This window comes from Alexandromys fortis, unplaced genomic scaffold, assembly GCF_014885135.2.
Source record: "Alexandromys fortis isolate MF-2015 unplaced genomic scaffold, M_Fortis_MF-2015_v1.1 scaffold_17, whole genome shotgun sequence".
NCBI classification, from domain to species: Eukaryota; Metazoa; Chordata; class Mammalia; order Rodentia; family Cricetidae; genus Alexandromys; species Alexandromys fortis.
The window spans coordinates 918,775-943,333 of NW_026067896.1; the positions used below are offsets into that span (position 1 = coordinate 918,775).

At 37.2% G+C, this 24,559-nt stretch overlaps 1 protein-coding gene across 3 annotated transcripts in view; it reads left to right on the forward strand.

Annotated features, from left to right (window-relative positions):
* Window positions 1–24,559, forward strand: part of Mtdh (metadherin) — a 53,146-nt gene that overhangs the window by 22,600 nt on the left and 5,987 nt on the right. For 2 of the 3 annotated variants that reach the window (XM_050162359.1, XM_050162353.1), the window contains exons 3-10: window positions 3,388–3,472; window positions 4,163–4,339; window positions 5,749–5,814; window positions 7,199–7,435; window positions 13,134–13,232; window positions 19,973–20,097; window positions 22,040–22,147; window positions 24,376–24,516. In XM_050162359.1, the coding sequence (XP_050018316.1) occupies window positions 3,388–3,472; window positions 4,163–4,339; window positions 5,749–5,814; window positions 7,199–7,435; window positions 13,134–13,232; window positions 19,973–20,097; window positions 22,040–22,147; window positions 24,376–24,516 (1,038 nt within the window). The remainder of the gene's footprint in view (window positions 1–3,387; window positions 3,473–4,162; window positions 4,340–5,748; window positions 5,815–7,198; window positions 7,436–13,133; window positions 13,233–19,972; window positions 20,098–22,039; window positions 22,148–24,375; window positions 24,517–24,559) is intronic. The other variant, XM_050162369.1, reaches the window with a different exon arrangement.

The window sequence follows — 24,559 nt, forward strand, 5'->3', positions numbered from 1 at the left end:
GATGGACTGTTGACAAGATTCATCTTGTACAGTTCTAGTGCAGATACTGGGGGCTACAGAGGTAAAGAATGTAATGGTCATATTGTGTCTGGAAGCTCTTAGATCCTTTCCACTTCCTCTTGGTGTTCACTGAGCCCTGGAGGGAATGACACAGGTGTTCCATGCAGGGCTGAGCATTTTAGTAACTTAATCTCAGTATTTTGAACAATTGTGAGTCTCTGAAGTAACCACTGCCCATTGCAAAAAGAAGCTTCTTTGACCCAAGCTGATAGCAGCACTTATCTGCTGTCATAAATAAATACTAAGAAGGCACCTGGACAGGTACCTCATGTCCATTTAGCAAAATCATAGCAGCTTCCTCACTAAGACCTATGACTTCATCCTTACCATAGCCTTTTTAATGTTTCCAGTACCAAATGTGAATTCCTGCCTGTGGAGCAGGCCTCAGATCCAATGAGAGTAACTGGTTACTTCCTGCCAGCGATGCCATTATTGCACCAGTGCAGACATTTGCATGCAGGACCCACAGCTGAGCAAGACTGTTGATGATAGTTCTCCCCCAGCAGCCTGTGTAGCACTAAGGCAGCAGAGAGGAAATTCACCTCCACCTTGATTTGTGTACTACATAAATAATTTTATGTTTAATTATTATTAAATGTGCTTTTGCAGTTAAATTAGCTGGAATAGCAGGTTATTTGTAAATATGGAGACTGGAGTTAGAACTGGACTTTATTCCTAGTTTCACCCATGATCTTAGACATTTTCTGTAATCTCCTATGACCTCAATTTTCTTAATTTATAAAGGGGGGATGCTTACTATAGGTTCTGGAGACATAGACTATCTCTTATAGCAGCCACTTGCTACATGTGGATATTGAATATTCAAAATGTAACTAATCTGAATTGAGATTAAGTATAACATACACTGTTTCAGATGGATTAGCCATGATTACACCAGATGCCAAAGACTTAGATCACCCTCCTCTTTATACTTTGTCATTGTTATTAAAATACATTTTTTAATAATTGGTTACTGTTGAAGTGATAGTATTTTAGATATTTTGTACTAGTTGTCTAGCCTAATAAGTTATGTTATAAAATGTTAATATACTTATATAGCTTGAATAAAGTTTTATTGGAACAGGCTATGAGTTCATTTTTATGTTGTATACAAGCCTGCTTTTATACTACAAAGTTATGTGGTTATCACAAAGCCACCAGGCCTTTAAAACCTAAAACACTTGATTTTCCAGTCTTTAACAAAGTTTGTTGTACCTGCTCTAGCCTGTAATAGATATTCAGTGTATTACCGTTTCCTTAGAATGGTTATGGCCAAAACAGAAATAAGAGGTTGTTTAGTGAGGAAAGGGAGATGGGGAATACTTGCTAATGGACTAAAGAAAATGATGATGATGATTTTACAAGTTCTTTGAATATACTGAAGCCACTGAATTCTTATAAAATTTTAATTCTTTTAAAAAGTGGATATGAACAACCTGGTAAATATAATAAAACAGTATGCTAAACATGATACATGATGAGAACATTCAAAAAGTCAAATGCAGATCAGTTAGGAAGAGAATAAAACAACTTGTAAAAAAGTGATTAAAAATATACACTTATGTCAAAAAACAGTTTTTACTACATTTCAAAATTCATACCATTTAAGAATACACTTGTCCCTCAATCTCTGTCTGGTATTGGCACCTGGACCCCATGCAGATACCAATCAATTTCTTTAGGTGCTTAAATCCTTTATACTATAAAAAGTTAACTATTTGTAATATCTATCATATATACCCTTCCATACTTTTGTGTCTAAATAATTTACAGTACTTAATAAACTATAAGTGCTGTTTAAATAATTCTTATACTATATTGCTCAGGGAGTGCTCACAAAAAGTCTGTACAGGTGTGTTTTATTCCCTCGTATGTTTTCAATATGAAGTTGGTTGAATCCATAGATGGGAAGCTGACAGGTATGTCAGTCTGACTGTCTGCAAGTTCTCACGTAGGAAAGCACTTAGAGATCATCTGCTTGGTTCATTCAAAGTGTGTTTATCGTTTATTCATATTATAAATATCTTATCAGTACAATGCAGCCTGTAACTTAAAAATGCTGTGCAGTAATGAGTGACTACAGTTATGTTTAACCAGACATTTAAGGCTGGGTGTGGCGGTGCACAACTATAACACAACTATGCCTATGCTATAATCTTAGGGCTCTGAAGGAAGAGGCTGGAGGCTTAGGAATTTGAGGTCATGGTGTGGGATTCCCTCTGTATGCTATGAATATCATTGGTAAATAAAGAAACTGGCTTGGCCTGATAGGTTAGAACAGAGCTAGGCTGGGAAAACTAAACTGAATGCTGGGAGAAAGAAGGGCAGAGTCAGAGAGAAGCCATGTATTCCTACCAGAGACAGACACTGGAACTTTAGTCAGTAAGCCACAGCCACGTGGCCATACACATTAATAGAAATGGGTTAAATTAAGACATAAGAGTTAACCAATAAGAAGCTAGAGCTAATGGGCCAAGCAATGATTTAAATAATATGGTTTCTGTGTGATTACTTCAGGGCTGAATGACCAACAAGGTCAGCCCGGGTTAAAGGCGAACTTATTTCAATAAAACAAAGCACCAAAACCCTACAGTATTGTTAATGTTGTTTCTTTTCTGGATACACCTATCTAAACACAGAAACCATGTGCAGTTTTGGGGAAGCTTTTGAAAGGATGATATAAAATTAGCAGGAAGGGAATTAGAAGGCTGTTCCAGAATTTGTATCTTACTTTGGTATTTTTATCTTTATTGACTTGTTATACAGTCTGAAATATTTTTCTCATTGCTTTGAAACTGACTAAATATTCTGCTTTATACAATTGATATATCAGTTTGTTGTACATAGGGTTTATCAGCAATATACTAATCAAACCATTATTTGGTATATAATTTCTCTCTTGAAAATGGCAGTGGGTTTTAATTTTATTGCCCCTAGAGCAGCATATTACAATACTTTATTTATACTATAATGTAGGACACATTATGTGTAAGAGCATAATGTGGTTTTGGAACCAAGCAGACCTTGAATTTTAACTTCATTTACTAATTTAATGTGACCCAGTAGAGCCTGTGTAATGTTTAATTACTATTTATATCTCCATTTTCTCATCTCTAAAAATGTATTTTTAAAGAATAAAGAAAATTACTGTAATTAGCACAAAGTAACCACTCAAATGATAACCTTATTGCCACATATATGCTAAGTTTAAATCAAACTTAAATTTTTTACTTGTCAGTATCATACATTTCATTATGTATTTTACTGACTCCTACCTTTTCAAAAACATAGAAAAATAATAAGTAACATTCTATTTTACTATTTCAGTCAAAGAAAAATAAGAAGAAATCAAAGTCAGATGCAAAAGCAGTGCAAAACAGTTCACGCCATGATGGAAAGGAAGTTGATGAAGGTATTTGAGCAAGGGAAAGGCCTATAGAAAATATTTAAATATTTTAAACTAAGGTGTGTGGTATACAAGCTGCATTTGTTTCAGTTAATCTTGTATGTAGCTCTTTTTAATTTCCATAAATTTTAACATAAAGATCTGTGACGTTGTTAAGAAACACTTTGGTTATCTAAATCATTTAAGCATCCAATGGTGCTTATTCTTTAGATTTATGTTTGCTCAATATTCTGAGCAATTGAGAGGCCATTCATCTTGTCTTTGTTTCCTAAAAATATGGTTTGGAGTTTCCCATTTTTCTTAAATTTACCATTCCAAAAAGGCTGTGTGCAAAATTCTTGAATAAGCCATTTATTATCGTACCCTAAACTCATGTATTAGTAGCAGATATAACACTCTCCTTCTACCCAACAGGATAAAAAGATAAGAGACAATTATTTTCTGTCACTTTTCCTAAACCATATGCAAAATTTTTGTTAAAAAACAAAACTAGAATAAAAATAGGTTTTTTTGCCTAAAATAACATGAGATTAGAATAAATTCTTAGAGCAAATTAATATAATCAGCACTCTTGGTTTTTAGCTTAATTATCTAAATTTATTATATCTGCCCCATCCCATATTTTTTTCCCCTCAAATCTACAACTTTTTTGTTTTCCCCTTACTGAATAACATTTTTTTTCTCGGGCTATGTCAGGAGCCTGGGAAACTAAAATTAGTCACAGAGAGAAACGACAACAGCGTAAACGTGATAAAGTGCTGACTGATTCTGGTTCATTGGATTCAACTATCCCTGGGATAGAAAATACCATCACAGTTACCACCGAGCAACTTACAACTGCATCATTTCCTGTTGGTTCCAAGAAGAATAAAGGTATATTAGTGGAACATAAGAGTGGTACATCAAATCAAACTCCTTTAAGTCAGATGTACAAATTATTATGTCACAATCTATTTTGATCTGCTAACATCATTGTGCTGATATACCCTTCTTCATGAGAGTATTGTGAACCACATCCTGGTTTACCGCATAACAGCAGTGTTATTAATATTGCCTAATGAATGGCTTATTAAATTAAAATTTGCCTTTCTGCCTTGAGTCACATTAGAAAATGTTGTTGCTTCTTTCCCTCGTGTATGTTGCTTTGCCCAGTTTTCTTACATCTCCATTTCTTACTGTGAATAAGACATTGATTAAGTGGAATATTTATCACCATTCTGCATGTTGGGCACTTTCATTCCAACATGGAACAAGCATGTTGTGGTTAGTGCAGGTTCTGTCTCTCCACCCCAGTTTTGTTATTGTTTTGGTTTTGGTTTGGTTCTTGTTTTGTCAATTTTCTAAGTGTTGATAAAGCTAGACCAGAACTTCAAAGATGATGGAGCCAGTATCCTTCCTACCCAGAACTCTGCTGTGCAAACTGTCCAGCATTGATAACTACCTTAAGGTAGCACTTTGCACTGCTAACATTTTACCCTAAAGACAACAGTTGCAAAGTGATGCTGCTCAGCTTGATGCAAAGCATTGGTTTATCTCCTTTGCCTTTTGTTAGTGACCTCCCTGTTTTGGATCTCTGGGTTGTTAGCAGATCACCTTCTTAACCTTGCTGTTTTTATGTTTGCTCTTTGTTTGCTAACTTACTTAAATTTACTGCCGTGGTACAGCAGTGAGTTCTCCTTATCCATTATGCTATTGTATAGTATCAATAGTTTTAGTATTTTTGTTGGCGACCCCTTTTTTTTCTGATTTAGGCATGCCTGCCTTGCTTGCACCTCTTGTTTCATAGGTGTTTTGAGTTAGTTTGGTTATTTTATGCCAGAGATTGGAATTTTTATGTTAGAACATGTAATTCTCATTTTTTTTTGCCATATTTCCTGTTATAATCCCAAATCTGGTAATGCTCTTCTTAAATTGATGTGCTTGCTTCTGGGATTATTGAAAAGGCAGCTCATGTTGAGATGAGGCAAAGTTGAATCCAATTTCAGAGCTCGATTCTCCAGTTCCTACCTGAAAGAACCTTCAGAATTTAAAAGCATTGCAGAAAAACGGGCAATGCTTATAATAATTTATAATTAGGCAGTTTTCCAGGACTCGACATTTTAATTGACTAAAAATGTGATAACTAGACATTCAGTTCCCTGTAGATATGATACGTTGCAAAAATCACTCTTTTAATGTCAAAACTGGCACTTGAAGGAGCAGTTTATTATAGATAACAATTGTGTGTTCTTCCTGATTTAATGTGCATAGTGGAAATAAATCTTATTTCTATTTCAACCCAGGTGATTCTCATCTAAATGTTCAAGTTAGCAACTTTAAATCGGGAAAAGGAGATTCTGCACTTCAGGGTGAGAGAAATTACATGTAACTTAAACTGAAGGCCCATCAAAATAGAAACTTGCGTACATTCTCTTTCCTTGCATGAATGATGTTGAAGGAAAGAAAATGGGTTAAAGTTAATTTTTAATTTCTATATTAGTATAATCATAGCCTAGAGATTTTAAAAATGGAAAAGGATGCTCACTCACACTCTGGTTTTGACGTTCTAGCTCCTTCCCTTCCTATATATAAAAGCATTCAGTAATAATTTATGTGCAATTTTGTTTCTTGCTTGTGTCATTCAAACCAATACAAAAGGATCTTTGTTGAACATGATTATAATATGCACATACTTGGGATAAGAAGACTTTACTCTGTATCTTAAGAAAATGTAGCTCTTTATAAATTTTAACTTCTTCCTTGATGGTATCAAATATTTTGTGATAAATGAATATAGTTTAAAGTTATTGGGTGCTTAACAAACAAAAATAACCTAATTCACTCATTTCTCATCGCTGAAGCAAGCAGATCATTATGGTGGCCTAAAGCAGAAGTGCCACAGAAAGAAAAGCACTTCTCATCTTAGGCTTGTTCTCGACACTTACTGTCCAAGCATCTCAGTCCTGGCTGCACATCTAGGAAGCAAAAGCATACCATACACAGACCTGTCCATAGAGTCTGTTTAAATTTCTTAGTTGGGGCTGGAGAGATGGCTCAGTGGTTAAGAACATTGCCTGCTCTTCCAAAGGTTCTGAGTTCAATTCCCAGTCAACCACATGGTGGCTCACAACCATCTGTAATAAGATCTGGTGCCCTCTTCTGGCCTGCAGACATACACACAGACAGAATATTGTATACATAATAAATAAATAAATAAATAAATAAATAAATAAATAAATAAATAAATAAATATTTTTTAAAAAAAATAAATTTCTTAGTTGATTCTGACATGCTGTCATTACACGTAATATAATATACAAAGGTGTATTTAAGGAAGGAATGTCTAACTAAGAAGTCATTTCATAGTGGGTGAGTATTCAGAATATACTAGAGTACATCTTTTCAGTTTGCCATTAGTATGCATGTTACATTTTAATCGTCTGTCAGGTATTGTGGTGCATGCTTGTAATCCCAGCACTATAGAAACAGAGGTAGGAGAACCATGAGACTAGTAGGGGCTACATAGTGAGATTCTATCTCAGAAACAAGTTTTTAAAGGGATCTGTGGAAACCATGTGAGAACTGTTTCGCTTACTTTTTTCATACTCAAGCTATGTAAAGGACAATAAGAAGGGAGAGAGAGGACAAAGCATAAGCCAAGTTATCATAGAAACTTGAAAATGCCCCACACACCCTTTTTTTTTAACAAGAAATTGTGTATCTGTTTTTAATCTTTACATTCTTTTCTTTAAGTTTCTTCGGGATTGAATGAAAATCTTACTGTCAATGGAGGAGGCTGGAATGAAAAGTCTGTGAAACTCTCCTCACAGATGAGTGCAGGGGAGGAGAAGTGGAACTCTGTTCCACCTGTTTCTGCAGGCAAGAGAAAAACAGAGCCATCTGCTTGGACTCAAGACCCTGCTGATGCTAATGCCAATGGGAAAGACTGGGGAAGGAACTGGAGTGATCGTTCAATATTTTCTGGCATTGGTAAGGACTCTTAGGGGGAAAAGTTAATTTAAAATTGGTAATCTAACACATCTTGGATTTTTCAGGATTGGTAACAGAAAGCAGACCATCAATAGAAATAGTCCTAAACTAGGCATGGTAGTGCGTGCCTGCAGTCACAGGACTTTGAAGGTGGAAGCTGAAGGATCAGGAGGTCTTCTTGAGCTGCATAATGAGTTAGAGGATAGCCTGGGTTATGTGAGATCCTGTCATCCCCCCAAAAAGGAAGAAGAAATACTAGCCCTGCCATGCAGAAGTAATAGTGATAATTAAGTTATCTCAGACCCTATGCATAGAATAGAGAAGTGGAAACTAACACAAATAATAACATGTACTCTCTATACTGTTTTTACGTTCTCTGTCGCATTTGTTCTTCAGTATGGCTGATGTAATTATATATTCTTAGTAATTCATAAATATAATATGTGAGTAGACGTGATAGATTTTAGTAGTTTTATTGAGTGTAAATAAAATACTAGGCAAGTTTATAGGATTTATTTTTTATAGTCTATAAAAATGACTATTAGAATTATCTTTTCCATGGATTTTCATGGCAAAAATTAGTAGTTCCCCTATTGAGAGCCATTGCGTTTTAAGCAACATGTGCTTATATGTTATAGGAAAAGAAATCTTTATTAAATATGAAAAACAGCAAATAGGTAAAGGGAAACATGTCATCACACCACCCAGTGGTAGCTATAATTAATCTTTGTATTTACGGGCTTTTTTCTCTACTATGTAATGATGGAGGAAGGTCATTGGTTAATTATAATAAACCAACTGCTTGGCCCATGAACTCTAGCCCTTACAGGCTAATTCTCGCACCTGGACTAACCCATTTCTAATAATGCGTGTAAGCACCCCAAGGTGCGCTTACCGGGAAGATTCTAGCCTCCATCCATCCTGGGTTGGAGTTGCCTGGGAGAGCGGAGCCTGGCATCTCTGCTCCAGAGAGCAGAGCTGTCGAGTCTACCTGGGAGAGCTGAACATGGCGCCTCTGATCCAGAGTGCAGAGCTGTTGAGTCTCTCCGGGAGCAGAGCAGAGTCTGACCTCACTTCCTCTTCCGCCCAGAATTCTATTCTGTTTACTCCTCCCATCTATGTTCTAAGCTATGAGGCCAAGCAGTGTGTTTATTACTTAACCAATGAAATCAACAGATTGATATATGACACTCCCACATCACTTCCCCTTCGTTGGTTTATTATAATTAACCAATGACCTTCCTCCATCAATGTATGGTTTTTGGTTTTAACATAAACTGAATTGAATGTGCATTTTTATGTTCTTTTTCCCATCCCCAAATTTGTAAGGAAAGTTTTACTTGTTGTTATGAGCATGTTGTGAGCATGTCTACTTAATGGCCTTGTGTGCTACATTATTTAAATATATCATAGTTTACTTAGCTATTTCTGTATTACTGGAAACTGACTTTTTAAAAACTATTTTAGGTAATCTTACATTTAGTGAATTTCTCTAGAATAGATTCTTGGGAATGAATTGTTAAAGAGAACATGTTAAAGAGAATATGTTCATATTGTCAGTTACTCTGATACCTTCATCCTCAGTGTAAATGCCTATTGATCATTTTTTTACTTATCAAATTGGGCTTTTTTTTAGTCTTTTCTGAGTTGATAAGTGAAAAATACATGAATTATTTAGTTGACTTTTAAATCATTGATGCAATTGGAAATTTTTTTTGTGAATTAATTAATGATCATTTCTGTTTTTTTTTTTTCTGGTTATCTATTCATGTTCTTTGACATTTGTCCAATGGCTTTATGCTCTTTGACTTTTTAAATTGAATTGTAAGTCCTCATATAGTAAATTGATTTTTTTCTCTCCTTTTGGGGGTTTGGTTTTGGCTTTGTCAGACAAGTCTGACCTGGAACTCATGGACAGTTCTCCTGTCTGTGCCCTTTAAGTGTTGGAAATACAGTTGTGAGCCTCCGTGCCCTGCTTAGACATGTAGGTTTTTTTCTATTTTATTTATGGTGGGTATTTTTGATAACTTAGCTTAATATGAGAAATACTGAATACCAGAAAGTTAGTTTGCAAGAAAAAAACATAACCTCTTTTCTTACTCTTAGCTTTCTAGTCCTTTTCAAAAACTAATGCCCTCAGGAAGCAAACTCCAGCTCATTAACTAATATCATTGTTCCAAGTCTGCTCTCCTCACTGTGAGGTCCAGAAACTGTGGAAACACCAAAGTCTGTTTACAGAGGTGGTCCCTAAATCCATACCATCATTTTCAACAGAGAAAGTGTCATCTCATATTATAGAAGATCAGGTTTTATGGAACAACGTTGGGAATACTGACCTTGTAATATATTTCTAGTTTACTTAGAGAAGCTATGTAGTTTCACTATTAGAACATAGATTAGGTGGTGTTTGCCTAGTGTTGTTACAGATAAAATAGCCAGTTAGATGGATGGCCTTCACTAGCTGGATTCAGGATTCTTTTGAAATTGGAAAAAAAAAACTATTAAACTAAGTTTGTAATGGATTGTTGAGGAAAGGCAGGTATGACTGACTGTGCTATGAAGAGGTGTGTGTGTGCTCCTTAGAATACAGTCATGTCTAGTAACAGGCACCTTAAAAATGCATGTTAGGTGATTTGTCATTGTGTGGCCATGTACTTAAACTAAGACACCTCATAGGGTCACAGTATATTGACCTATTGACCTAAATGTTCTGTTTTCAGAGAAATATCTTGAAAATAATAATAAAAAAAGTAGCATGACACAATAGAATAAGGATAGACTAGTTCAGACAGACCTATTAGGAGTTTGTGGACATTTATTTATATAACCCATATATACCTCGTATTTAAGTAATTGTCAATATTGTAATGTATGTCAGCTACCAAGTTTGGTGCCTCTAAAGTAGTTGCTTAAATTATGATAGTTAATGACATAGTTTATAAAGTTGGAAAGAGTAGGCTTGGAAACTGACTGACTTTAAATTCTAGTTATAGCTAAGTAGTTTTCTAAGTATTAGCAAATGATTTGCTAGCTGTAAAACAGCCTAGCAGAGTTGATGGAAGGATTAGAACTCAGTGTATAGGGAACCCACCTACATAGTAGACACTCAGTAAATAATAGCTATTGCTATATTATTGGTTCTCATTTTTAAAATAATCTCTAAATATTGCTATCATAGTATTAAATCTGTACATCTTTCAAGTTTCGTTGCAAATTGAAGACTGCAAGTGACGTTCTTTATTTTGCCAGCTGCTTGGTCTAGTGTGGCTAGGGGGATGAGTGCCTCTGCACAGAACTCTGCTTCTCTCACTTAACTCTGCTGTCTCTGGTATGTGAAAGCAGTCTTTCATTCAGTTAACCAAACATTCCTGTTTACTTTTAGCACTTGTTATTGCTATCAACATAATTAATATATGAAATAGCAAAGGTCTTGACGTTGTAGGGAACACCAAAGTCCTCATGTGCCAGTGACTTAGATCTACCATTGGCAATTTATTAGCATAAATATTCCTAGAAGGCCTTCTCCTTTAGATTAGAACAGTGGTTCTCAACCTTCCTAATGCTACAACCCTTTAATACAATTTCTCATGTTGTGGTGACCTCTGACCATAAAATTATTTTCATTGCTACTTCCTAGCTGTAATTTTATGAATAGTAAACAGTCTGTTTTCCAGTGGTCTCAGGTGATCCCTGGAAAGGGTCATTTGACACAGCCCCAAGGGTCCTAACTCACAGGTTGAAAACCACTTGGCTAGGACCATGCTCTAGTTACTAGTGCGCCCACCAAACTTCTGGTTGAATCTGCCATATTTCTATTCATTTGTTTCTCATTATGAGTTTTTAAGTGAGCCTTTCAGATAATATGAACACACATAATAGTGTTTTAGGGACCTGTTGATTCAGAGTATACACTATTAGTGATACTGTCAATCCAGCATCATTTAAATGGATAGGTCTTTTATTAATCAGCAGAAGCTATATATGTTAAACAAATATTACATAAGTGGGGGGCACTTTTCATTTAAACTACGTGAGTCGCATAGGTTCCATGAACTTCATTTACTGATGATGTTACTTCATGGTGTCTGGAACACTAGCCTAGAATTAGGGACAGCAGACTCTTCCTGTAAAAGCTAATAGTAAGTAGTTTAGGTTCTGTAGGCCATAAAACCTATGTTACAGCTGTCAACTGTGCATGATAGCAAGAAAGCAACCAGAGATAATACATAGGCAAAGAGTGTTTCTGACTTCAAAACACTGGTCATTTGATTTTTTTTTTCAACCAAGTAAATGAAATTTGACCAGATGTGGCACACACCAGGGCTTGGAAGGCAGAGGCAGGCAAATTTCTGTGGGTTTGAAGCCAGCTGGTCTACAGAGCAAATTCCAGGGCAGAGAGGGTTGTTATACTGAGGAATCCTGTCTCAAGGATAAAAAAAAAACAAATATATATGAAGTTCTTCTTAGTTTATGAGCCAGTGAAAATCAGTGGTTGGGCTTGGCCTACAAGGGACAGTTTGCTAACTCATGGTCTCATCAACCACACTTCATTTTCAAGAGTGTAAGTTAATTGCTTCCTTCATTTGATAACTATACAACACACATAGATTTTGAGAAAGCAGTAGGGGCTACTGAAGATAAGTTTATATTTATGCAGCTGAGTGCCTAATATGCTACATAGTACCACATTTGTTGAGTAGTCTACTAAATTTTACATTAGAAGATATTACTATTTTGAGTATATAATGAGAAATTAATCATTAGTGAAATGCTAGCAAGCTCGTCTGTAAGCAAGTAGAAATTCATAAATTAGTGAAGACTGAGGGGGAAAGAGATCATTAGTTTTATTTACACTAACCAGGGACCTGTGTTTCCTAACCATTTTTTCCTATCAGTAAGGAGCTCTGAATCCAAAGTGAATATAAGAGTCGCCTAAGGACTCTTACACGTGTGAAATTGTGTATGTGTCTCTGTGCACCTGATAGAATGCTTTCATTTGCGTTTTCAATTAATTTTAGCCATAGAACAATGGGTTTTGACCTTACTTGCATGGACTGTTGTGCCCCAAAATATATTCAGATTTTTACATAAAGTTCTGGGCATTGGTATTGGGCCACCGCTGCTTTTATCAGGTTCCTAAGAGACCTTGTGATGCCCCACTTTCCCCCCACCTTTCCTTCTCACTCTCCCTCTAATGTACCTGACCGAAAGTCTTTGAGCTTGGGACAACTCTTGTCTCTGACTTTTGACTTTTCTGTCTCACCTTTCTGATTAAGTTTGTTTCTTTAACTTTCTATGGTCTAAAAGTTGAGCTAACTCAAACATTTTCTAATCGTTTTTCTGAGTTCTCAGGACATGTGCATATGTTGAAGCACCTAGCTAGCATCATAATTTTGTGTTTTACTGCTTACCTTTAAGAAAAATGGAGCTTTTTTTTTTCAACATTTTAACATTTGCAAATAACAAAAATTAGACTCTGGTTGGTATGAGTGGTGGTATTGGATTAGATCTAATTATTATCATACCTAATTTAAAATTGCCCTCAATTTTACTTTTTCTTTTAAGTTAACACTTTTGCTATGTCTAAAATTTTCCTTTTAGGAGAAATAAAGTCCATGTGCAAAGTATAGATCTATTGTTATGAAACATCCTTAGGAAAACCCATTTTTAATTTTATTGCATTCATTTTTCATTTAAGGGTCTACTGCTGAGCCAGTTTCTCAGTCTACCACTTCTGATTATCAGTGGGATGTTAGCCGTAATCAACCCTATATCGATGATGAATGGTCTGGGTTAAGTATGTCCTTTTAAATTTTTTTCAGTTACTTTCTGCAGAATTTTCTTTGTAACACCCTGAATTCATGCTTTATGTCTTAATTTTAATCCTAGTTTCTACCCTTTCAAGGTCATAGTAATATAATCTGACACTCCTATACTACTTGGAATTTGATTCTGGATACCTGTGGGATTAAATCTAACTTTCCATTATTACTGAGGCAGTCTTTCTTATAATTGTTCTGTAGGACTAATTTTTAAATTTTTCTGTTTTAAATGAATAATTCTATTTCTCTGGATTTATTATAAAAGAAGGAATGGTGTCTATAGCAGTGGCTTTGAGTTATTTGTGTGCACATTTTTGTGCTAGTAAACAACCACTTTCACAGCCCAATTTCCAATGAAAACATACGTTTAAAAGAGAATCATCTCAGTGGTGGTGGCTGCACATGCTTTTAATCCCAGAACTCAAGAGGCAGAGACAGATGGAAAGACCAGCCAGGGCTGAACAGAGAAACCTTTAAAAGAAAGATAAAGCAAGCTTGGCATTGTGGAATGAGCTATTCTGCCAGGAGGCAGAGGCAAGGCCGAGTCTGGTCTGTGTAGGTGGGAGTTTCAGCCAGACAAGGCTATATACAAGACTCTGTCTCAAAGATAAAGTAAGAAAGGGGAAAATAGTATGGTCTTCATATTGAAAAGCTCACCATCTTTATTTTAAATTACCGACTTCTAAGCCCCCTCCCCCATAAGTCCAATTTTCAGAATTTATTCTTTCCTCTAAATTTCCTTTTTGCTGCATTCTTTCCTACCTTGTAAATATCCCATCATTTTGGTCTTGTTGTTTTAGAAAAGAAAGTATAGATTTCATGTTCTCGTGTAAAAGTTTATTTATTTATTATGTATACAATATTCTATCTGTGTGTATGTCTGCAGACCAGAAGAGGGCACCAGACCTCATTCCAGATGGTTGTGAGCCACCATGTGGTTGCCGGGAATTGAACTCAGAACCTTTGGAAGAGCAGGCAATGCTCTTAACCACTGAGCCATCTCTCCAGCCCCGTGTAAAAGTTTTTTAATTAATTTTTAAAATTATCTTCTGAATTTTTTTTTACTTTGACCTTATTTTAATTTTTTTGTGTTGAAACCTCCTGAAAGAGAAACTTGATTACTTTTTTTTTTTTTTTTTCCCTGAGACAGGATTTCTCCGTAGTTTTTGGTTCCTATCCTGGAAGTAGCTCTTGTAGACCAGGCTGGATAGCCTAGAATTCATAGTGATACACCTACTGTGCTTCCCAAGAGCTGGGATTAAAGGCATGCACCATCATCCCAGTACTGCAGTTCTTTACAGAGTGTTTAGTGTAATGATGATAAAAGGCTGTCTGCCCGGGACTGGTATCGGGTTTCTGTTCATTATCACCTCACTTAATACTTAAAACAGTTGTAATAAGCAGATACTATTTTCCCTCACACTTTTCAGATAAAGAAAGTGAAGCAAAAGAAGTCTCTTTCTGCAGACCACACAAACAGCTAGTTAAAGGGTGGGGTCAGGCCTTGCTAGTCTTGGTCCCCCTGTTATCTGTAACTCCTGGGTGTGCAGTCACAATGACAGTGGTAATCATGGAGGTGAGCTTTGTAACACAGTGGCTGAAGCAGTCCTTACACATTTATGGATATTAGGTTAGAAAGATAGAGGGGCCCATGTCTAAAGATTAACATGAGAGGGAAGGCTGTTTATTTTGTTCTTTGTTGTCTTGGTTTGTTTTTTTAGACATGGTCTCACTTTGTCGCCGGCTGACTTTAAACTCTCAGTCTTAGACTCTCAGATTACAGGTGTGTACCACCATGTCCAGCTAAGGATGCTTGTTTGGAAAATTTAGTTTTAATCCTGGGTCTAAAATTCAGTATTTCATGTTTTGAGCTTTATCATTTGTTTTGGAATCTATATTGAACTGTAAAACAGAACAGAATCCGTTCTGTCTACTTTGAATCGTTTTGGGAAAACTCTATAAGTTATAATGTATCAAGTTGTATACAGTTGCAAAAGAATGGGTTTTAAAGAGAAATTGTCTCTGCTGCTTTTAAGAAAAATAATCATCTCTTCATTGCGGAACTAGGAAAGCAGCAGTAAGGAATCTGAGCTTCTGAGATTAAAGACCACTGAGCCAGCAGCTACAGGCTGTCCTGCTAGACATTTTACCTTACCTGTATGCTGGTTTTCTAATACAAAAACTATTGTTCGCTGCTTAAAAAAGGAAAGTCACATATATTAGATCCTTAAAGCCAGGTGTGTTAGACAGGATGTTTTAGAGGGTAAGGGCACTTGCCTCCAACGCTTACAACCTGAGTTTGATCCCTAAAACCCACATGATGGCAGAGAACTGGTTCATTTCATTTCTACACACGTACACACACAAATGAATAAATAGATAAGTGTTAATCTTATGGGTTTGATCCTGGTGGGTCTAGAGAGATGGCTCAGGGATTCAGTTCCAGCACTAACATGATTGCTCACAACTATCTGTTACTCCAGTTCCAAGGGATCTGATACCCTTTTCTGGCCTTCATGGCCATGGCGCACATGGTATACACGAAGCAGGTAAACATACATTACATAAAATTAAACTATAGAAAAAAATGGTGTCACACACTTTTTATCCCAGCACTCAGGAGGCAGAGGCAGGTGGAGCTGTTTAAGTTGAGGCCAGCTTGGTCTATAAAGTGAGTCCAGGACAGCCAGTACTACATAGAGAAACCCTGTCTCAAAAAGCAGAACAAAACATTTATATGCATTTGTATTTATATGCATATACTATGTGGGTTTCACTCATTACATACCTACTGCATGTGGGGGTCGATAAGTATAACCCCAGTACTTGGGATGAAGCACACAAAGAAGCAGGAGGATCGGGAATTCAAGATCTTTCTTGACTACATGGTGTGTCAAGTTCAAGGCTAACCTGAACTATTTGAGACTCTATTGTAAGAGAAATTCTATACATATACATATATATAATCAAGATTTTTTATATGTTTATATCTATTTTATATATATAAAATCAAGAACACATCTTCAAGTTTGCTGTGCCATATTGACAGCCTTCTACATACAAAATTTATTTTTCATTTTGTCTGAATTTTTTTTGTGTGTATATATGTGTGTGTCATCTTTAACGTGACTTTGGTTTGGATTTTTATTTGGTTTTTTGGGGGGGTTGTATTCGTTGAATTTAATTATCACTCCTGAATTTATAGAATGCATTGTATGGTGTATTGTGTTTGCTTCTAATACCAGTTTGTCACAAATTAAGATCAACAATCTCTTAATAACTATCTATCATTGTGGGGCAACACCTAGTCATTACTCGGTCCATAAGGCAGCATGCTTCAGTGGTCCCAATCTGCTGCTTGGAATGTTCCTGGAAAGCCACTGGTCTCTAATCCATAGTAAACGTTTAGAAACCTGGGGTCTGCTGTGATCAAAAGGACCACCAACAGCAGCAATGGGGCAAATTAACTTGATGGTAAGAGGGAAGCCAAGTGAGAAAAAGGCTACTCAGTGGAGGATTGAATGGAGAATAACCTACTGTTTACAGAAGTTTTCTGATAGAAATAGCTGGTCCCTTGCCAGATAGGCATAGAGGCAGTCTGGTCTACAAAGTGAGTTCCAGGACAGCCAGGGCTACACAGAAAGAGAAACCCTGTCTCAAAAAAGATAGCTGGTCTTCAGATTGAATCTAGCAGTTCTTTCTTGAACCCAAAACATTATTTCCCGAGCAGATTAAAATGAAGAAATAAATTCCTTACCCATATAATATATACATATGTGTGTATACATATATACATAAATATTTTAATACAGCTCTGTATTAGAAGGCATTGGCAGACTCATGTAAAAATTTTGGGGTAGGGAAATTGCTCTGTTTAATAAATGAATAAGACCACACTATGAGTCATTTTCAAGAAAACTATGTTTAAGAAGTTCATAAGGGCAGGGGATATGACTCATTGGTAGAGTTCTTGCCTAGCATGCTCAGAGCCATGTTCAAATTCCATCACTACCAAAACAGACAAAAACTACATATTTTATTAACACATTAAACCTATGAATCTTAAGCATTATTCATTGAAAAATGTCTGGGTAATAGTGTTTAAATTTGGGTTGTTAAATTATTAAGTAGCTTATTTGACCCAGTTAATTAAAAAAATGAATCTCTATGTAGTAGAGAGAAAAATAGCATAGGATTTTATGTAGTCAGGACAGATTTATGTTTCTGTTAATGTTTTTACAGAAATTAAACCAGAGAGTACAGTTTCCCAAACTTGAATTCACTAAGTATTAAACTAGATTTTGTTCCTCTCCACATATCCTATAGTATTCTTTAAGGAAAGAGCATGTGTTAATATGCTGCATATTTAGTTGTTCTTTACATAGTTTCTTTCCTGGCAGACAGTCTTAGAGAAATGGCTAATGGACAAGTTTCCAGAGCTTTTCATCAATGAGTTTCCTCACAGTGATACTCTTACATTTGAAATCCTCTAGCAGTATCGTTAGCAAATGCTGGTATAAGATGAGCCGTTGACTCATCTGTTTGTGCTTATAAAATGACTGTATTTAAGATATATCAACTATTATATATTATTGGAGTTGGGATGTAGTCATTGTAGGACATTTGCCTGTTATGGGCAAGGCACTGAGTTGAATCCTTAGCATTTAAAACAAAAAGAAGTATATCTCATGGAGATTTCTCCAAAATCCATCAGTTTTAACTGATTTTAATGTCACCATTGATCACACAGTAGCTGTCCTTGTTGATCTTTTACTGCATCTTACATCATCCTGTCAGAACTGCATGGAGTTGGTATAGAGCCCCTTAAGATTAAGAAATTTAGCCAGGTAGGGTGGTGCATGTCTCAAAGAAAAGAAAAGAAGAAAAGAAAAAGAAGAAAAAGCCGGATCTGGTGGTGAATGCCTTTTGTCCCAGCACTTGGAGGCAGAAGTAAATATATCTGAATTCGAGGCCAACCTAGTCTACAGTGTAAGCCAAGGATACACAGAAAAGTCCTGTCTTGGGGAAAAAAAAAAAAGACAAAAGGGGGAGGGGTTTTGACCAGTTACATTACATTAAGTGATAAAGGGTTATTAATGGACATTTGTTTCACAATACAGCCCATGTTCTTAACCTCTGAATTAGTACTGGCAGAACGTCATATCCATCTGCTTGTGATACGTGATAATAAATTTTGAGACAGGAAAGGATTGCCTTTTCTATAGCATACTTCACACTTGTAATCACTTGTTGCTCATTTTCCTGACCAAAAGTTCTGCTTATTTAAAAGCCTTCTATCGTCTTGAGACTTAGCCCAACCCCGCCGTTCTGTTTTCCACAGTCCTCTGGTAGAATGTGCCACTATCTTCTCAGGTTTACGCATCTCCACAGAACAGTTAGACCATTAGCTGCATAGTGGCTTCTGCACACTTAATTGTTTTTGACTATTGAACCTACTTAATGTGGTTCTGCTGTGTGGTTAGAGCCTAATAAGGAACTGTCCCACGAGTAGATGAACTTCAATTCTGAGAAGATATACTTGCTATTGATATGTATCTTTCTCACAAATTTGTGATCATAATGGACAAAAGGTTTTGTGTTTTGGCTTTTCTTTGTTTTGTTTTTTTGTTTGTTATTTTCTGTGAGTGTTCTCTCAGATCATTATTTGGTCTTCTCAAATGTGTGTTAAAACTTTTATGAAGATCTATGAGTATCTTTCCTATAAAAGTAAAAAGTTAGCCTCGGAAAACTAAAATGGCATTAAGCATAAAATAGGCAAATTTGTCTCCTTGATCCTAAAATACGTCCTAGTCATGTTTGGCATTACACTAGGAACAGGTCACCGGAACAGATTAGAAATCCCAGAAGCAGTGAAATCTATATATAGCTTAGTATTTATTAGTAGTAGTAGCATTAAGAAATTATGGGAAATTATTGGACTTCTTTCAGTTAAACAATGCTAGGAAAGGAAGACTTGTGACCATTTGGAAGTAAAGTATAACCTCTGTTATCTTAAAACTTGACTGTAAGCAGATACTATAAGAGTGTATGTGGGAGTGGATGGTTTACAGGGAGGAGAGAGAAGCATCCCCTCTGGGAATCACTTCGCCAAGGAAAATTGTAGGCTTGTGCATTGACCAGTGGTAGCTTCCTAAGTAAAATATTAGTGCTTCTGGAGTGAAAGACAGGAATTCAGACAGAGTGAAGCTGTTTTTGAGATTAGGCTGCCCAAGCCCTGCGAGTTCTCGAATACTTTTAGAGTCATCAGTAACTAATAGAAGAGGAAAGAAAGCAGTTTGTCGATGTTTGAAGAACCTAAATCTTAAAAAGCTTATAAAGATGGGAGGAAGTGTATTACAAGGTGACCTGAGGGTATAGAATTTGAAAACAAATTGGTTACAAAAATATGCCCAGACCTTAGGCTAGGTTAAAGATGGACAGAGGGAAAAGTGCAGGTTTAGAAGATTGACAAAGGCAGTCACGTTAATAACTAATAAGTGTGTCTCGCGGATCTAAAAGTTTCGCTTAATCTTGTGCCTAGCAGCATTTGGACAAAGGCTATCACATTTCCACTTTTTGCTAGCTCTTAAAATATGCCCAGGGGGTAGAAGAATAGTTTTAAATTACAGCATAATTCAACATAAAGGATTTTTAGTGTTTGAATTTTAGCTTCTGGCAGAATGACAGATAACTAATTCACATTGTTAACTTTTAGATGGTTTGTCTTCTGCTGATCCCAGCTCAGACTGGAATGCACCAGCAGAGGAGTGGGGAAACTGGGTAGATGAAGAAAGAGCTTCACTTCTGAAGTCCCAGGAACCGGTCCCTAATGATCAAAGAGTAAGTATAAGGAATTAAGTGATGATTATTTGTTAAAGAGACAGAGGACTGCCAGGAATCAGTGACACACACCTTTAATCCCATCTACCGAAAGGCAGATGCAGGCAGATCTCTGGAAGTACAAGGGCAGCCTGGTTTATAGAGTGAATTCCAAAATAAGCACATGTCAACATGGGCCACAGAGGCAGAGACAATTGAGTCTCAGGAAGGAGGACATGTTGAACAATATAAGAAATAGCAGATTGAGCCGGGCAGTGGTGGCACACGCCTTTAATCCCAGCACTTGGGAGGCAGAGACAGGCGGATCTCTGAGTTCGAGGCCAGCCTGATCTACAGAGCTAGTTCCAGGACAGGAACCAAAGCCACAGAGAAACCCTGTGGGGGGGGGGAGCAGCAGAATGGCTAGGGACATTAGGCCTGAAGATTGTCGCTGTATTTACTTCCTGGGAATTTAGATCATTTTCATTACAGATTTTGGAGTCAGGGTTAGGGGTATAACTGTTTTAGAGCATGTGCTTAGCGTGTACAATGCCCTGGGTTCAGTCCTTATCTAAAAAAAATCATGAGCTAAAAGCCGTATTTCAGAAAATTGAGTACTTAAGAGGTTAGTGTTGGGGACTGGAGTGATGTGGCTCAAGGGTTAAAATCATTGGCTGCTCTTTACAGAGGACCAGATTTGATTCCCAACACCCACTTGGTGACTCACAACCATCTGTAACTCCAATCCCCAAGGTATCCAACACCTCAGGCACCAAACACATCAATCTGGTGCACAGACCAGCAAAACATCACACACATAACCTTTTTTTCCCCCAGAGAGAAGTACTAGCAAATAAAAGGTTCAGAGGAAAAACTAGGTAGATAGGACTGGAGGAGAGGCAGTAGGTAACAGCAACACACAGTATGGGGGCAGTGGTGATAGAGATTTTAGCACAGGTGGCAGACTGCCATGAATTCTGATGTGTTCCTGTGCTCTGCAAATAACGTTTGGACAGAATAGAAATGAACTTCATTTGTACACATAGCATGGGGAGGGCTGAGGAGGTCTGGTAAAGTGCTGAGACCTGAGTTAAATCCCCAGAACTCACATGAAGCCACACCTGGTAGCACAGATCTTTTTTTTTTTTTTTTTTTTTTATAAAGTAGCACAGATCTTTAATCACTGTGATTCTATAGCAAGGTGGGGGGTAGAGACAAGAGAGAGCCAATACGTAGCATTGAACAATAAAAAGATTCTGTCTTAAGATGCAAGACATGAAGTAACACCTAAGTTGCCCTCTGACTTCCATGCCAGTGCCATGGTACAAATGGGACTAGTCATACAAACACAGATAAGCACGCGTGTATGTATATATACACCGGGGTTGGAGGAAGTTGGCCTTGAGATGGATCATAATTTGCTAGCCTCTGCTTTAATATACCTGTAAATGAGAAGGATCTAGAGTAAAGTTTGAGGTCTAGAGAGAAATGGGGAGATTTGTGCTGCTCTGTGTTAGATCTCTTGCCTAGTAAATGTGCAAAGCCTTAGGTTCAGTTCTTCACACTGGCAAAGACAAGGAAAAGCAAAAAGGGATGAATTAAAGCTATATTAAATTAAATATGAATAGATACTTGAAAATGCACTAAAGCTTTGAGCAAGATCTAAGTGATACTGTATATTTCTATAAAATTTTGTCCTACCTAAATTTATAGGGAATTGAATGGACACAGAATTCAAGGTAGTAGTCCTTTCCTGGGAGTATGATAACGACGGGATCTAAAGTCCTGTTTTCATCCAATGAGTTTTTAAGTAATGTTTTATTAAAATTTTGTTTGTCGTAGCTTATTCTTATTTAGATTTTGGAAAATAAAGACCAAACATAACTGAAATTATTTCACAGTAATTGTTGTAATATAAGTGTAGCCAGTGGAGTTTACTTCAGTATTGTGCTTTTAACATCAGGTCTCAGATGATGATAAAGAAAAAGGAGAGGGAGTTCTTCCAACTGGAAAATCTAAAAAGAAGAAAAAGAAAAAGAAGAAGCAAGGTGAAGATAACGCTCTCTCACAGGTAAAGTTCATCACCAGTGAGTGTTGGTTGTGGTACACCCATTGTGGGTGATATGGAAAGGTGATGAAGACACTAAGAATATGTAGAGATGAATGGCAGCGTGTGACCATCTGTAAAATGTATGTTCTGCCTGCATGTGTGTATGTGTGCCACATGTATCCTAGTGTCCACTGAGGTCAGAAAAGGCTATCAGATTCCCTGGAACTGAAGTTACGGATGGTTGTGAACCACCATGTGGATGATGGTAATCGAACCCAGTTCTCTTAGAGCAACAAGTGATCCTAGCTGCTCAGCCATCTCTCCTGCCCTCTCCAGTGAGTTTAAAAGAAAGTTGGGCATGTTAGGGAACTGCTACATAATATTAGTATAATAAAAATTGTATTACCCTGGGACTGGAGAGATGGCTCAGCAGTTAAGAGCACTGGCTTCTCTTCCAGAGGTTCTGAGTTCAATTCCTAGCAACTACTTTGGTGACTCACAACCATCTGTAATAGGGTCTGATGCCCTCTTTTGTCATGCAGGCATACATGTAGAGCACTCATACATAAAATATTAATAAATAAATAATTTTTTTAAGAATTGTATTATCCTAAAAAATATGTCAGAGATTTACACCTTTAAAACTAAATCAAATTGCACGTGTACTTTTTATTATGGAATGATGAGGCAGGAAAGGCAACACAAGGTCACACAGAGCTTCTGTGCATATGCCTTTAGCTTCGCCAGCACGCGGGTGAAACAGACTGAAGTCCACTTCTGTTTCCCTCTCTACCTGCTTTCTAATCCTCCTCTTCAGGTGGGAACACCCCCCAGGAACGTCTTAGTCTGTTTCCTGTCTCCAAAACCAGCCAACACCACTTTTTGGCTCTCTCCATACTGCCAGCTAACCATGACCTTCCATATTCTTCAGAAGTAGTCCACCAGGTTGGAGGCTGCCACCAGCCACCTGTCACTCTGCATCAGTGGGGTCAAGGGTGCTATATCTCCAGAAAGCATCACTTTTTCCTGAGTCCTACCTGAACTCTTCCCCCTCCCTAGTCTCTGACTATTCCTAGAGAACCATTTTTTTTATCAATGAAATTACTAGTTCATCATGAAGATAGGCAGGGATTTGGGAGGTGTATCATTTGATAAAGTACCTGCTATACAAGCACAATGCTTGAGTTTGGATCTCCAGAGCCCACAGAAAAGGTGGACATGGTGTTGCGTGCATGTAGTCTCAGCCTCATCAAGGAAGGATGAGGTCTGAGATGTCAGGTCCCTGAAGCTCATTGTCTAGCCAGTCTCACCAGATCAATGAACTTTGGGTTCAGCTGTGTGCTGACCTTAAATTCACACCTGAATTTTGAGTTGCTGTCATATCACATTCCATAGAGACAGCAATATTGGGGGAAATAGAAAAAGACAGGATCTCCTGAGTAAATTGGGCGGGGAGCATGGGGACTTTGGGAGAGGGTTGAAAGGGAGGGGAGAGGCAGGGAGGAGGGCAGAGGAAAATGTAGAGCTCAATAAAAATCAATTAAAAATGAAATTTGAGAAAAAATAAAACCACGTAAAGATGGAAAACACACAGAGAATTTTTAAGTGGCATTTGCTTATGTGTGTTTGTCTGTACCTGTGCCACAGCATGTGGTGGAGGTCAGAGGCCAACTTCTGGGAAGTGGATTGTCTCTACTGGGTGAGTGCTGGGGATCAGACTCAGGTTGTTGGGCGTGGTAGCAAGTACCTTTACCCACTGAGCCCTCTCACTGCCAGGAAGGGAACTCTTGCCGTCCTCTCCGGCAGCTGTTAGAACAGGCATAGAGTCTGACATTGCCATGCCTTGAAACTTTAAGTCTAAACAATGAACACAGGAAGCATTAAAACTTAGGCAGGACTTTAGAAATTTTTAAAGTCTTGTTTCCATTATCAGCCTCTTTGCTGTATGCGCCTTTTAAATTGAATGTTAGTTTATTCTCTTTGAGTTGGATTATTTAATTAGAATGGTTCCCAGTCTGGGGATGGCGGGTGTTAGTATATGTAATTTAAGGGGACAGGATTTGAGACAGGATTGCACTCCCGTCCAGGCTGGCCTTGACCTCCAGGTGTAGGGATTACAGGCACGATCTCACCTTACCTGGCTTGGACACCTATTTTAAGTGAATTTGTTTTCTCAGGATGTCTGGAACAAAATGAATTTTAATCAGTAAAGAATGAAGTTTAACCTCACAGGCTGCGTTCTTCTGCAGGACACAGAAGAACTAGAAAAAGACAATGGAGAAGAGCTTCCTGTGAATACCTCCAAAGCCCATCCAAAACAGGAGAGAGTGTTTTCCCTGAAGACCATGAGCACTAGTGATCCAGCTGAAATACTCGTCAAAAATAGCCAGGTGATTTTTTTAAAATATTTATTTATTTATTTACTTATTTATT